The 15592-nt window shown below is 35.9% G+C and overlaps 1 protein-coding gene across 3 annotated transcripts in view; it reads right to left on the bottom strand.

Annotated features, from left to right (window-relative positions):
* Window positions 1–1668: 1668 nt before the first annotated feature.
* The window catches only part of SLC36A4 (solute carrier family 36 member 4), a 49942-nt gene continuing 36018 nt past the window's right edge, over window positions 1669–15592 (bottom strand). For all 3 annotated transcript variants that reach the window (XM_032426191.1, XM_032426193.1, XM_032426192.1), the window contains 3 exons: window positions 15039–15208; window positions 9389–9558; window positions 1669–4274 (listed from right to left, as the gene is read on the bottom strand). In XM_032426191.1, coding sequence (XP_032282082.1) covers window positions 3973–4274; window positions 9389–9558; window positions 15039–15208 — 642 coding nt within the window. In that variant the 3' untranslated portion in view covers window positions 1669–3972. The remainder of the gene's footprint in view (window positions 4275–9388; window positions 9559–15038; window positions 15209–15592) is intronic.

Genomic DNA, 15592 nt, shown 5'->3' with positions numbered 1-15592 from the left:
TGTACGTGCATAAGAACTAGCTAATTTTAATATGACATTTTAAGAGAGAGAGTAAGTCGTCATTTCATTTATCACAGGGTAATAAATAGCCTTTCTAGTCATTTCTTAAGTATGTTTTCTTATCTCCTAGGTGAAAACCACTTTCATTAAGGCGTTTAGTTGAGTAAGCACTTGGGGCATAAATAAGATTATCCATAACACTGCCAAAGTCTTAACTACTACAGTCAGCCATTTAATGTTAGGAAGTATCTTGTTACACCTTTTAGATCAAAGTTCTCAACTTTTCTTATGAAGGGAGAAGCTAGTTCAGCCAAAAAGAACCAAATAGACTCATTTAGAAAAAAACAAACAAACTCATTTTACACGATCAATGGTCTGTATTTTTACCAAATCTTATTCCTCAACAGAAAATATTCATTGGGCCACTGGTATTCTTTTCAAATTTTTATTTATGATTTCCATTACCTCTATTCTGTGTCTTCTCCTTCTTAAATGAAGAAAGGAGAACTGAGGTCGAAGCCTAACATAAACACATGTACTACTGAGATGCTGTATGGGCTGACATCTACAGTGAAGAAAGCCACAGGTAAGCTCCACTAACACCTGTGCTTTGCCACAGCTGGAAATGGCACTAATGTGGAACTTTAGTTCATAGTTCCGTTAATATTTTTATAGTGCCTTGCAGTTAGACAGCTTTCCTGCAACTCTTCGGAAAATACTGAATTAAATTAGGCCCTGTTAGGAAATTTACAACATGAGCATTGCATAAAATGCTTATAAAAACGTTAAGTGCGTTGCCTAGATGAGAGGCAGAACTGGTTTTAAGAAAGGAGAATGCAGCAAGGATAGAATTAAAACATAATGTGGCATTTGCTGCTCCAGTATACTTTCTTATTTGATAACATCATACAGATTGGTCTTTAACCAAGGGAAACCCCTAGTTCTTATTTAATTGTGGAGAAATCTGACCATGTGGGGAAAAGAAGATCCTCTGATAAAAAAAAATATATATATATATCTGAAAACCAGTGTTTTGACAAGTTGACTCTGAAACTGGCGACACCCTTTTGAAGGTAAGGGACTAATGATAACTGACTTGGAACAGAGGTCAGCAGAGGTAAGTGAAGGTTTCCCTTCTCCCCCATCTCAGTGGTAGAAAAGGCTCTAGGCACCTGATTACCTTTCAGAGAAGGGGGTTCTTTATTGTGGCAGATGAAACGCTGCAGTCGTCTGAGCCATAACGTAATGGACCAGATATACAATTTGACAGGTGCAATCGCTCTCATCTGTCCAGGTCCCAAAATGAAAGCAACAGCTGGTCTCATCAAAATAGCTTCTCCAAGAATCTTTAGAAAAGGTTGTGACTCATTAAAACTAAATTTTCAGAGGAAAAAATATTGCCACTGATTTTTTTTGCAAATAAAATACATCATCAAAAATCCTTAAGTAAGGGCGCCTGGGTGGCTCAGTTGGTTAAGCGACTGCCTTCGGCTCAGGTCATGATCCTGGAGTCCCGGGATCGAGTCCCGCATCGGGCTCCCTGCTCGGCAGGGAGTCTGCTTCTCCCTCTGACCCTCCCCCCTCTCATGTGCTCTCTCTGTCTCATTCTCTCTCTCTCAAATAAATAAATAAAATCTTTAAAAAAAAAAAAAAAAAAAAAAAAAAATCCTTAAGTAAGGGTGCATTTATGCTTTACATCTAAACAGTTTCTTGTTAAGGATTAAGACTAGTCTCTCCCTTTTTAGCCCCTTCTTTTGCCATTTCAACTTTTCTCTTGTATTTAAAGTATTGGTGATTTAGTGGACTAAGTACTGGCTGTCGATTCAGCACTCGCTGCATAAAGAAGCCTGGCTGATAATGCGCTCAACATTTTGTTCGTGCAGAATCTAAAATTTATTTATTGCTATGATCAACTATTCAAAATTTATTGAATTTGATGAATTAATAAGGAAAATAAACAGGTCAAAGTATAAAAATAAAATTTCACGCATAGACTAGAAATATCTGAAGACAGCTGACAAAATAATAGTGCTTTCTATTAAATAACGGTTTTCAAGTCATTTTATACCAAGTTACACATTTTTAAAAAAACAACTTAATTTATTCTTAGAAACACGATTATACAACAGTTTCAATGACGATTACTTTTCCTATAACTTTGCCCACATTCTCTCAGTATGACTAAAAGCTCAACAGAACAGATTTGATATAAAAGTATCACAAACAATTATTGGTGATATCTAATGTAAATGTTTAAAAAAAGTTTGATTCTTATGAATTTGTACAAAAATAAAGCTTCTGATACTTTGTTAGAATTGTATTTGATGACTCATTAACAACGCAAAGCAAAAAATACTTGAACTAAGTTAACATTTACATATAAAAATATAGAATACACACACTACAGTGATCTTGATGATATCTTACAGTATTACAAACTAGAGTACCATCAGCCTGATTAAAAAGTTCAACATGTTTTAAAGTATGAATTTTTTAAAAAGTCAAGATTCTTAATGTTTTAAATGTAAAATTTTTCATTTTTCATGTCAACTGAGATTGTTTTGGTTAATAACTGGGCTTGACAAATATGGAGTAATAAAAGGTATTTCTCTGGAAGAAACCTGGAGTGTCTCAAGATTTAGTAGTCTGTTATTGCCTTGATTTTTCCTCAGCACAAATTTCTTTATAGTTTTTTTATTCTGCCCATTCAGATCAGTAAAAGGCTATAATAAAAAAGCCACAGTGCTGGAAGGAATACACATATCCTGCATTTTGTCAGATACTTATTTTCTGCCATTGAGAAAGATGGCGCCTACAAAACCCAAAAAGGGAAGAACTAATAAGGAGACTTTGAGCCACAAACAGAGTAGCTGGGTACCTTCTACTAGCCAGCAGTTAAACCGGCATGTGATTTCTATTTTTTAAAACAGAACAAAACAAAAAAACAAAAAACTTCTTTCTCTTTTTGGGGTTTATATGGCTGTAATACATGCTTTTCAGAGTTCTCTGATTTTTATGGTCAGATCACATATATTATTCAAAGATCACTGGCTTTCTAAGTATTAAAATATAATTAAATAGATGCAACACTAAAGACTAAACTGGACATAATTTATTCTTTTTTCTGGATGTGATGTAAAAAATAAAAAATCCTGACTGGGGGTCAAAAGATCAGGTTCTCTTACTTGATCTCAAAGCTGAGTGGTCTTGACCAAGTTAGTTAACCTTTCTGCATATGAATTTCCTTAGGTAAGAAATAAGGGAATTGTGTTGGATAACCCTTAAAGTCTCTTTCAAATTTGACGGAGACACTAAGTCAGGATCTCACACAGTGCCTCAGTTTTCATTGTGCAGATCAACTACCATCAGAGAATAGTGTAGAATAATTCTGGTTGTAGGGATTTCTGATGCTTACATTAGGGTTAATGAGTTTTCTATCCTTCCAGGGATGAATTGTAAGTATTTGGCTCTCTAGTGAAAACACAATTTAGGACATTTTCACATTATACACAAAGTACACTCTGATATTCACCGAGACAGTGAGAAGATTTTTGTTAACTCTGTCTTTCTTTGATTCTCTTATTGTTAGAACCCTGTTCTCCCCTCAGCTGGGTGGGGAAAGAGGAGCATGGGTATAAAAGAGAATCTTCGTTAGAGTATTTCTGATTGAATGAAGAATAGTGGAAGTCTTTTTATTCTTTAATTTTTCTACATTTTAATTTCTTAATTTTGATTTAAAAAATTTTCAAAACTAAATTTTTTAAATTATTGCTAATCGTTAAAACCAATAATCTGTCATAGTTTACCACTATCGGTAAAGAATTACAGTCTACTACTAAAATACCATTACTGTGCCAAAAGAAAAGAGAATTTGGTTCTATTTTTAAGCACATGGCAATATGTTCTACTAGTTCTTATTTTCATCATTTTCAGAATCGAGACAAAAGGAGAAGACTCATAATTCTGCTTCCACTATTTCAAACCAGATGGAAAGCAGGTTGAATTCAAATTTAGAGAAGGGTTTTGTAGTGTGCCAACTTTGGGAGTAGGATAAATAATTTCTTCCACAGTTACATATGTACCTAAGAAGAATCCCACAAGTCCAGTGAACGCTATGGAAGTATTTTTCAGGACCATCCACAGGCTGTAGTGTTCCTTAGAGAACGTAAGGATCTCAACGAAAGGTGGCAGGACCAGGGCCAGGGTGCTGCTGCTCACAGCCCCAACCAAGGAAATCACAGCATCCAGACGCGGGATCAGAATCGCTCCGGCACCTAGGAGATGAGAAGCCGTCGTCTCCTTACTTACATACTCAGTACTTAAAGGAGTACTAAACATAGATAGTGGGTATGGCAACTCTACTTGCCTTTATAACTTTTCTGAATTATTTCTAAACGAAAAGTTAAAAAAAAATAATAATAATAACGTACCACTGCTTTCGACCCGATTTTCATCCAAACTGCCAGCAAGCTTTCCGAAAAGCTCTGATCTGGCACCTTCTTGGTCCTACTTACCCTTCTCTTGCCAAAGATACCAACAGAGGGCCTGTAAAAACTCAGACTCCCATTCCTTCCTCAAACATCCTAAAACGGCCCACTGATGGACTTGCTGAGGGTCTGCAGAGGCCCCCAGAAATAACCCCGGAGCCCGCTCACAGAGGACTCACAGCTACGTCACCCCACTACCAAGGAGGATTTCGTCACCCCAGTTCCGGCTTTGGGGGCTCCACTGATGCGTGCGTTGGCGCTCCCTAACTTGTCTCCTAAAGTTACCATCTTCCCTCTAATCTTTTTTATCCCTCTCTCTTTTTTATGTATTTATTTTTAGAGAGAGAGCGAGCAGGGGGAAGGGCAGAGGGAAAGAAACTCACTGGGCATGGAGTTCAACGCGGGGCTCGATCTCACGATCATGACCTGAGCCGAAATCAAGAGTTGGGCACTCAACCGACTGAACCACCCAGGTGCCCCATCCCTCTCTTTTTATTTCTCAGTTTACATACTTTTGCTTTTCTCATTTCTAGCCTCCTGGTCTCTTGCTGAACTTTCTTGGTGTATATATAATTTAACTTGGGCTCTGTAATTAACTCTTCCATTTGCAGCTTGTGGCTCTCGGTGTTTTTCAAGAGGATGTGGTATTAATTTGGAACTACTAGGTTTCTTGGAAGTATTTATTTCCTATTTAATTTCTTTTGAAAGCTAAAACCCTAAAAGTTATTTTGAAATAATAAACCTAGCCTCACACCTAGAAGACTGAAGTGTGGCAAACATTCCTAAATAAGATACATGACTTTGAAGATGTTGCAGCTCTAAACTAGAAATGCTTGATAAAGTGGGTTCCCTATTGAATAGAAGCTTGCTACATTCCTTTAACATTTTTCTCCAGGGAACTATAATCATAACTCCCAAACAAAATTAGGACCTTTCAAATTTCATTGACAACATCCATTTCATGGGGGACACACTTCTACCTACTTATACTAGATGGCAGTATAAAAGGAAGACCAGACAAGCAGGACTAGAACATTGCCATCTGAAGAGACTTTCATTTGGGAATTCATTTCTCCTCATTCATGTTTTTCAATAATCCAGCTGTTATTAGTAAAAATCAAGTGAAATATGGTTGGAAAACCATGTGGAGGAACACTATAGGTTTTTTAGAATTTGTTCATTCAGACTAAAATTCCATTTATCAAACACTTTCATTTTTTTATTTTTTATTTTTTTGAAGCTTTTATTTATTTATTTGAGTGAGAGAGAGAGAGAGAGCACAAGCAGGGGGAGCATCAGGAAAGGGAGAAGCACATGCCCTGCCGAGCAGGGAGCCCGATGCGGGACTCAATCCCAGGACCCTGGGATCATGACCTGAGCCAAAGACAGATGCTTAACTGACTGAGCCACCCAGGTGCCCCTTATCAAACACTTTTAAATCATGAAATTTATCAATTAGCTGAAGTCATCCCTTAAACCTTATATAATCAATAGATATTTGCTAGTTAAAAAATGGCTTGAAGTGTTATTTGGTAATGCTATTAGTCAATAAGGAAGAGAAATATATATATTTTAGGCAAATTTGATATATAAAAACTCCAAAAACAGGAAGTCAAAGGATAGTCTGGGATACGGAGAATTTATTCATTATAAATATTTACTATAGGATTACTATAAATAGGCTGCCCTATGTCATTTACAGACAGGTGTTATGAATAGATCTATTAAATACTAATTAAGTTTATTCAGTATTTTCCAAAACTATATTATAGAGAAAAAGAATGTATCCTTAAGGCACAAAATTTCCTCTCATTAAAAAAAAAAAAAAAAAAAAAAGCCCATTTTAAGTCCATTCTTTGCATCTGCATGGTGAAAACACAGAGAAGAAAATATAGAGAAAAAAACAAAATACTTGATATTATAACATCAACAACAAAACTGTGAGGAACACTCCAGCACATACATTTTAATTACACAAATAATTAATGGTATTCCCCACGTACCACCTAACTAGAATATGAGGAAGATACAGCTTTCCTCACCTGCAATGGCAACTAACTGAAATGAAGGATTTTAGTGTGTCTTCTCTAGTATTCTACAAACTACTAAGATTTATATTTTTTGGTACTTTGCAGTCATATCTCCTAAAACCATAAAGCAAACTCCCAAGGCCAAAAAATTTCCAAATTAGAAATAGTGGAAAGATCAACGAATTGGACAATAATAGAAATAAATAGTACTTAACATATTTTACATATTCAATTCAAACATGGAATTAAACACTGGTCTCAGGGGCGCCTGGGTGGCTCAGTCATGAAGCGTCTGCCTTCAGCTTAGGTCATGATCCCAGGGTCCTGGGATCGAGCCCTGCATCAGGCTCCCTGCTCAGCGGGAAGCCTGCTTCTCCCTCTCCCACTCCCCCTGCTTGTGTTCCCTCTCCCACTGTGTCTCTCTCTGTCAAATAAATAAATAAAATTTAAAAATAAAGATAAATAAACACTGGTCTCAGTGTTCATTATAATTCAAAATTTAACAGTTCTTTCTACAGGTTTGCTTGTAAAATAAAAGGTATTTATTGTAGTTGATGGTGGCTGTTGGCCAGCTTCTATTCACCTTCTCCCTCACCTGTGAGATGCCTCTATAGCAAGTAAATGCCGAGAGAAAACAGGTAGAAAAGAGTCTGACCCATCTTTCCAAGCGTTTGAGTTCCACTAAGAAGATGCTTTGAAATGATGATTCAAATGCTAAATAGAGATTTGGGTGTAACCAACACAATCCAAGCTGATAAGCTCACTACTTTGAACACCAATACTACAAACTTGGAAAGGATTATGGAACACGGAAAGATACTCAATTTTCAAAGCACACCCAGCTGAGCCTCCACTCTCACTGCTAGTGTCACACAGCCTGCTCTGTGGACATTACAGGGTCCCATCAGCTGTCCACACACTCATCCGTAAGGAGCCTGCCCCCCAAAGCTTGTCAAGTGCTTTACAGAACAGATAAAAAACAGTCCTGTCATGCATATCGGCTGGCTTTTACTTTAATTTGGAAGCATGTGCCAAAGACTCCAGTGAAGCTCAGTGTCTGATGATGTGTCCCAGCAAAGTAGAAGGGAATACTACCTGGTTTGTGTTCTCTTTGTCCAAAGCATGCCGTAACTGTAACCCTCATTTACCGTTGAGTAGCTTTAACTATTTTTAACTAAAAAGAGAGAAGTGGCAAAGAAACACCGGCCATTCTGTGTGTCATGAACTCAGCTCTTGAGGAGAGCCCCTGGCTTCTGGGAAGAGACTCATGGTCGTGGATGTACAGACAGAGCGCTCTGCCATAACAATGGCGGCCAGTGTGAAGAAGTGGGTGAAGTGACTGAGCCATCACAAATTATTAAACCCCATTAACATTTTCTTCAAGCTCCTTCAAGTGAACTTCAGTTTCTAATTTCAAAAGGAGAAATGCTTTCAGAGCAGAAGTCTTACATCTATGATAAAAGGATTTGTACTGAAATCAGCCTTTTTATTTAGTACGGTTGTTAAAATATCAATAAAAACAATGTGTAAGAAATATTTCAAAATGTCTTAAAATAACTTTCTCCTACTGACTGTTTTCTTCGTCATCAGAGTTTGGGCTCATTGACTTCACTCCTCAATATGATTTACCTTATTGTTGCTATAATTCATTTAAATGATTAATTTGGAAAAAAGTTTTCATTTACTTTTCCCAGCTTTGCTTTTTCTTTAGATCTAGGCTAAGCTCCACCCCAAGCTGCTCACTGAAATTTATAGTTGCCCCTAATTTCTAGCTCTCTCATTCTCTCACCTTGACTGGGCCAAGATGGTTACTCATATCTTCCACAGAAAGCTGACCCATTTCCAACGGTCCCTGGTATCATTCTAGATAATCGCTGGTTCAGTATTATGGTCATCTTATATTTGCGGTTACAGCAATAATGGTGACAATTACAACTTCTGGCTACTTTGTTAATATTCTTAAATCCTACAAAAATGCCATGAAGGAAGTCTTTCTTCATTTCTCAGTTGAAAAAAGAGGGGTTTACAGATGCCATGGAATTTGTCTAAAGACACCAGCAGGTGAGTGGTAGGTTTGAACCGTCAGGTCAGTGTGACCCCAAAACTCACACTATTTCCACTGTACCAAAATCAAGCTTCTTCTCCACAGGTCTCCATAATTAGTGCTCCCTGGTGGAGGCATCTTATAATGTGAAACCTTAAGACGAGATTACACACATTCCTTCAAATAATAAGCAAAATTAGCCACTGAAATTATTAAAGACCAAAACAAAACAAAACCCATTTCTATAGGTAGTCATGGAGAGTTAAACTGTTAAATATACAAAAGTTAGCAGAGGGCGCCTGGGTGGCTCAGTTGGTTAAGCGACTGCTTTCGGCTCAGGTCATGATCCTGGAGTCGCTGGATCAAGTCCCGCATCGGGCTCCCTGCTCGGCAGGGAGTCTGCTTCTCCCTCTGACCCTCCCCCCTCTCGTGTGCTCTTTCTCTCATTCTCTCTCAAATAAATAAATAAAATCATTAAAAAAAAATTATTAAAAAAAAAAGCAGAAATTAAAAACCCAAGGAAAACTAAAACCAAAGTAAAATGTATATCCACAATATAAGGATTCCCTTATGCACCTGATTTAAATATATTTTAATCACCACTGATGTAGTTTTCAAAATAATAATTTAATTAGTTCTTTTAAGTATAACAGGCTCTGGTTTATGTTTTTCTTATACAGTAGTAGAATAACAGAATTTTAATCCAAAAAGTATCTCAGTTATGTAAACAAAATTGTTTTTAAAATATTAAAAAATATACTTAAGTAGCTTCATTATACGAAATTCAACAAGAAAAAATTATGATATAAATGTGTAGTAATACTTACACGTAATAGCAACCAAGAAGGACCTTATCGCAAATTCACAGATTTGTTTCCATTTAGCATGAAATTTGGATGTGATCACAGGGATGATGATCTCTGCCGGAACATAGAACTGAATTGAATATGTCACAAAGATGCCAAAGGAATATAGAATTTTCACTGATTGATACAACCTGTTAAAAAAATATTTTAAAATTCAGTCATTCTTTTTTTCCCCAGATTTACTGAGGTATAATGGATGACACTGTAGGTAAAGTGTACAATATGACTTGATTAAGTATACACTGTAAAAGGATTCCAACTATCAAGTTCATTAACACCTCCATCACCTCACATATTTGCTTTTTTTTTCTCTCTTTTTGGTGAGAACACTTTAGTTCTACTCAGCAAATTTCACTTATACATTACACTGTTACCAACTATGGTCACCACATTATACATTAGATCCTTAGAATTTCTTCACCTTACAACTAAAAGTTTGTACTCTTCTATCAAACTCTCTTTTTCCCCATCCACCAGCCCCCTGGCAACCGTTAAGTCTACTCTGTTTATGTGAGCTTGATATACATATATTTTTTTTAAATTAGTTTTTTAAAAAATTTATTTATTTTAGAGAGAGAGAGCAAGTGTGAGTGAGCAGGGGGAGGGGCTGAGAGAGGGAGAGAATCCTCAAGCAGACTCCCTGCTGAGTGCAGATCCTGATAGAGGGGCTCCATTCCAGGACTCTGAGATCATGACCTGAGCTGAAATCAAGAGCCAGCCACTTAATCGACTGAGCCACCCAGGCGCCCTTATATATATATTTTTAGATTCCACCTATGAGTAATACCATGCAGTATTTGTCTTTCTTTCTTTGCCTGGCTTATTTCACTTAACATAATGCCTTCCAGGTTCATCTACACTGTTGTCTTAACATGAATCTGGCTTTCTTCTTTTTATCTTTAATGTTAAGATAGGTAAGAAATCCAACACAAACTTAGGCCAATATCTTACTAATTAAATGTTTATAAAAAAAAAAGCCAGCTGATCTCTACTAAATTTCTAGATGACTGGTGGACAGTTCATTTTGACAAGCCTAGAGAGCTTGAATGTGGCAATGCAAAGGTTTGCTGGAAAGATTTCATTGTAGGCTAAGCCAGTGTGCTAAAGGCTACACTGTGTTCCATGAAGAGTTAATGTTTTCTCAATTCTCTTTTAAAAACTGAGCATACTGTTATGTCTTTGATAACTTACTGGTCTATATATAGAAGAAAACTTCACATTGAACTCTGAGTTACAGTTCTCCTTGCTTAAAAATCTTGGTATGTATGTCATTAGTTGCAGAAATGTCATCATTCTTAGGTCCAAAAGGAGGGCATTTTAAATGGTTTCAACTTAAAAAGTTCTCCAGATTCTACAGGAATTCCACCTATGTTACAGTTATATTAATACGGAAATAAAGTTTGTGAGGTTGGGTTGATGCCCAGTGCTTTACAACTGCACAGCAATGTTCAGTTTTAGAAATATCTTTAGATTTCTACATTGTAGATAGCCTCTTGTCAAAATCAGTGTGCACGTCTGGATAGAGACTTCTGTTGTCTGGCAAAAGAACACTTTTTAAATGTTGATAACGGCACAGAGAGAAAATGCAGAATCACAGGACTCAGAACATTATAGAGCCTACTCTCTTGGGTTACAGATAATAAAATTACATTGTGTTTTTTGAAATTTTGAATATTTTACAATAGTTAAAATAAAAAACCCAATTGCTCTTGTATCCTTTTAAGAAAACAACCGGAGAGCAGACCGTGGATCGAATGTGCCACAGCATTGGGGTAGTGGTTAACACACGTGTCCTCTCTAGGCCGAATCATCCTTGATAGTCCCAGTCGTCCCTTAAGAGTCCTGCTTTCCCACCTGCAAAGCCTATGCAAGGGAAGAGTGTTTCTTTCTTAGGAAAAAATGAAATCCTTTTAAAGAGATACGAAATATTCCACTTTTGGTAAAGAAAGGCCTCAACATTAATTAGACTTTAAGCTTATTTCTGATGTCTTAAGGTTTAAAGTAGCAAAGATTATAAACAGTTCTCTAAACTGCAGCCACGCAGGAAGGAATTCCGTAAGTCTCCTCCCATAATATATGCATCATAGGAGTGAGTAAGAGAAAGGAAAAAAGTCGAGTAGAAATAGATTCGAAAATACTACAAACATAATTAAAGAACAAAGGAACTCCTTAGGGCTAGCAACAATAAAATCTTAATTTTAAAACGATTTCAGGATATATTTCTCAGCTTGAGACTTAAAGTTTAAATATAAATGGTCAAGTTACTGCAATGCACAGAATAACTGAAACACTCCTGCTCCATATACTCTGATATGTAATTATAGACAATTAAATGAATATTCTTATCAGTTTATTAGAACATTACTTTTGTTCGAATTATCTTTTAACTTACATGTTTTTAAATATGGTTAACAATATATTTAAAAATACATCACTACGCGCATAGGTATAATTACTTTTCTATTGATTTAAAACAAGTTATACAGGCTAAGAATCCAGTTATTATTAACGCAAGTCAATAAGATTAATTAGGTATTACACAGAATACAAATGGGAAATAAAATGGTATGAGTCTTTTAAAAGCTAATATACATGCTATTTATCAACCAAAGAAGAATAATAAAGATGTTTAAGAAAAGCACTGCAGTCTTTTGAAATCAATTGTTCTATTTTGACTTCTTTTCTAAGAATCTACTAGTTTCTATGTTTGCCATCTATATTTTCAATCACTCTATTTTTCTCTAATCAACTTTTCTATAGATATTATCAACCTTTGTTCTCATTTTGGTTTTAAGCAAGCATCTATGTACTCAGCTGTAGAAATGAAGAGTTGAAAGAAGAATCTACCCTGTAAACTCTCTCTCCAAAGGATAAAAAACTTTCTTAAAGTTGTAAGAATTTGTTTTGAAGATACAGGAGAGCCTAAACAAATTTTAAATAACACTTAATGCACATTAAAAAGTATTTTAAAATACACTGCCAAAGGTTTTTTTTTTTTTTTTTTAAGATTTTATTTATTTATTTGACAGAGAGATAGAGCCAGAGAGCACAAGCGGGGGTAATGGCAGAGGGAGAGGGAGAAGCAGGCTCCCCGCTGAGCAGGGAGCCCCATACAGGGCTCGATCCCAGGACCCTGGGATCACGACCTGAGCTGAAGGCAGACACTTAACGACTGAGCCACCCAGGCGCCCCTACTTATCATCTTTAAAACACAATCTTTGCTTCAAAATCTAAATGTGATACACTGAATAATACTACTCGTAACTAGTTTTAAAAGGTGATACCTCAATCAATAAACAGTTAATAACTTGGAGCTTCTCTAATCCATACTTGCTTTATCCTGGGGCTGCTTTCTAATTCAGCATTTTCTTGTAGGACTACCCGTTCTGAATTCTGAGAATGTAAGTCACATGGCATCAAAAGCCCTTTACAGCTTCCCATCACTAGCAGCTATGAGCCCCCTAGGCTCTTGTGACAGCCATCAGCTTTTATACCAACAATAACCAGTACACTGCACGTTCTCTGACTTCCTGGGCCTATCACCTGAAGCACAGGGAGGGAAAGGAAGAAGAGACTCACACATAGTACATCAAGAAAGAAATTTTAGATATAATCCTATGATCATTCTGGTCCAAACTTCTCATTTTACAGAAGACTATCACTATATAAAGACAAGTATCTCCTCTGCATTATTCCTCAGTCATGGCTGTTATTTTAACTGTCCCAGAGGCAGAGACCATAAAGAAATGGACAGCGGGCCACAGAAGGCTTATCTCCACAAGGAAAAAGAATTAGCCAACACAAGTTCTCTGAAGGAGAATTACGTATCTTGACTTGCTTTCCGTTTTATTCCAGATTTTTGTTTCTTAGGATACATGTACTATCCTTTCCTCTAAATGAAAAGCAGGTGACTAGCTAGGCTTTCTTGAACAGAGACAAGGATGTGATGGTCCCTTTTTAATCAAGACTTTGCAACTAGTTCTAAGTGTAAAGCCATACAATGAGGGATAAGGTGACAGGCAGGAAGGGGGTGCGGAAAAAGGCAAGGATTACACAGAGCTACTGCAGGGGCATCAGGGCTCCCTCAAGCTCAGTTGTGAACACCGACAGCATTCCCTGCTTGTCTCTCCCACTGTTCTTCACCATGCTCTTCACTCTCTGGGAATAGGAACATCTTAACTTGACATGCATGCATACTCCCCCTTCGATCCCTTCTCTCTTTAAATACTTCTGTGAAGAAGAGTAGGGAAGAATTCTGAGATTGTTTCCACTTACATTTTATATTTGACTTATTAAAAGTACTTGTCAATTTTATTTATAAAATTATTCTTCAGATTTATTCTAAATATTATTCTAAGTTGGGAAAATACTATTTTCTAGACATTATATAGTATTTGAAAAAAAAAGAATTATGCTACCATAATTTTTAGCCTTGATTATTTCTTATATTAAGCTGTTAAAGCTTCTAGCCTGTATTAAACTATTACAAAAAGAGGCATATTTGGAAGAAACAAAGTTATATAAATAACTGTAAGTTAATGAAATAAATGCTTAAAGTTACATATCTTGTTTGTGATCATGTCTCTAGTCTGAAATGAAGGTATAACATTTGACACGTTTCCATCATGAAATACATTTATAAAATGTGTCATAGCTAAAGTAGAATTATAATTATAAAAAAATGAACATACTGCATGTTTGCTCCTTGTGCAACCTGGAAACTATTCTAGGTACATTCTATCACAAATGGCTTCCTATATGCATTTGTTCTTACAACATTTTCGACTCCAATAAAAACCCAGGGTCCAGATGACTACTGAGAGGTAGACAAACTCCCAAGCTACCAATAGGATGCCAGTCAGAACACGTAATATTTAAAAACATCTCAGGTTTCACAGACTTCTATCCAAGCAGCTCAACGAGCAGTGGGACATTAATTAAATGAGCAATTTAACATTTATTCTTTGTATTTATCAAAACTAAGGAGTTACTTTCTGTTTTATAAATAAGGGAGCACGTCTACATGGTAATTGCTGCCAATACCTTTTTAAAAATCTCTAGAGACCAATCTCTGGAAGAAGGAAAAATCCCTCTGTATTGCTTCATTTTGCAGAATATGGTTCTAATATTAAGAGAATATTAAGAGGCACCATATTATTTTTTAATAATGTGTCTATCTGTGTTCTGAAAGGATCTGGGGTACATACCATATTAAGGCTGACCAGTAAAATAGTGAGGGTCATAAGTGATGGGTTTTATTATTTTATCAGGAATCCAGAGTGTTGGGTTTTTGGCAGCGAGTATAAGTATTACATTTTTTATTACAGTGAGTCCATAGTAAAAGAATCCATATTTTACTTTTATATTTTACTCAAATTTGGAATATACTACAATTTTTAATCTTTTTAAAGAATCCCAAGCAAATCTGTAAAATCATAGACGGTCTCCTCTGAAGATTATGAAAAAATTCTAGGTTACACAAGTAAGAAATCACAATAAAATTTTTAAATGTTTAAACCACATATCCAAAAATACACCTTTATCACCAAATATTGGTAAGCTATATCTATAAAGTATACAAACCAGGATTAACAAACTCATATCTACCTACCAGACATCCTGGGGAAGATTTAATGTTATGCTGCCTTTGATTTCATCATGGAAACACATATATCCTAAGGTAGCTAATGTTACATACAAGGTTGTAACAATTCCCATGCCGATATTCAATGCTTGGGGGAAGCGTTTTGATTCTTTCATTTGATTTTCCAGTGGAAGAACCTAAGAAGAGAATGCAGGTAATACAATAATTTAAAACAATCTAGTATCCCATCTTATATATACGCAAATTATGCTTTCTATAGTTTATATGCACATTTTATTTCCTTTAAAATGACACATAACTGCTGAATATTTTTCTTGGTGTTATATATATTTTTTACACTACAGATTTTCAAATCCTTAAAATAAAAAGATCTGAAATTAGCTCTTGGCAGGCAAATCTGTCAGATTTTTTTAAATAAACTTTTTATTTTGGAATAATTTTAGATTTACAGAAAAGTTGCAAAGATAAACAGAAAACTCCCATATACCCCTGACCAGTTTGCCCTATTGTTAACATTTTAAACTACCAAAGTACTTGTTACAACTAAGAACCAACATTGG

This window comes from Phoca vitulina, unplaced genomic scaffold (genome assembly GCF_004348235.1).
Source record: "Phoca vitulina isolate PV1807 unplaced genomic scaffold, GSC_HSeal_1.0 scaffold34, whole genome shotgun sequence".
Taxonomy (NCBI): domain Eukaryota; kingdom Metazoa; phylum Chordata; class Mammalia; order Carnivora; family Phocidae; genus Phoca; species Phoca vitulina.
The sequence above is the reverse complement of the archived record's forward strand: the minus strand, read 5'-3'. Positions and strand labels throughout refer to the sequence as shown.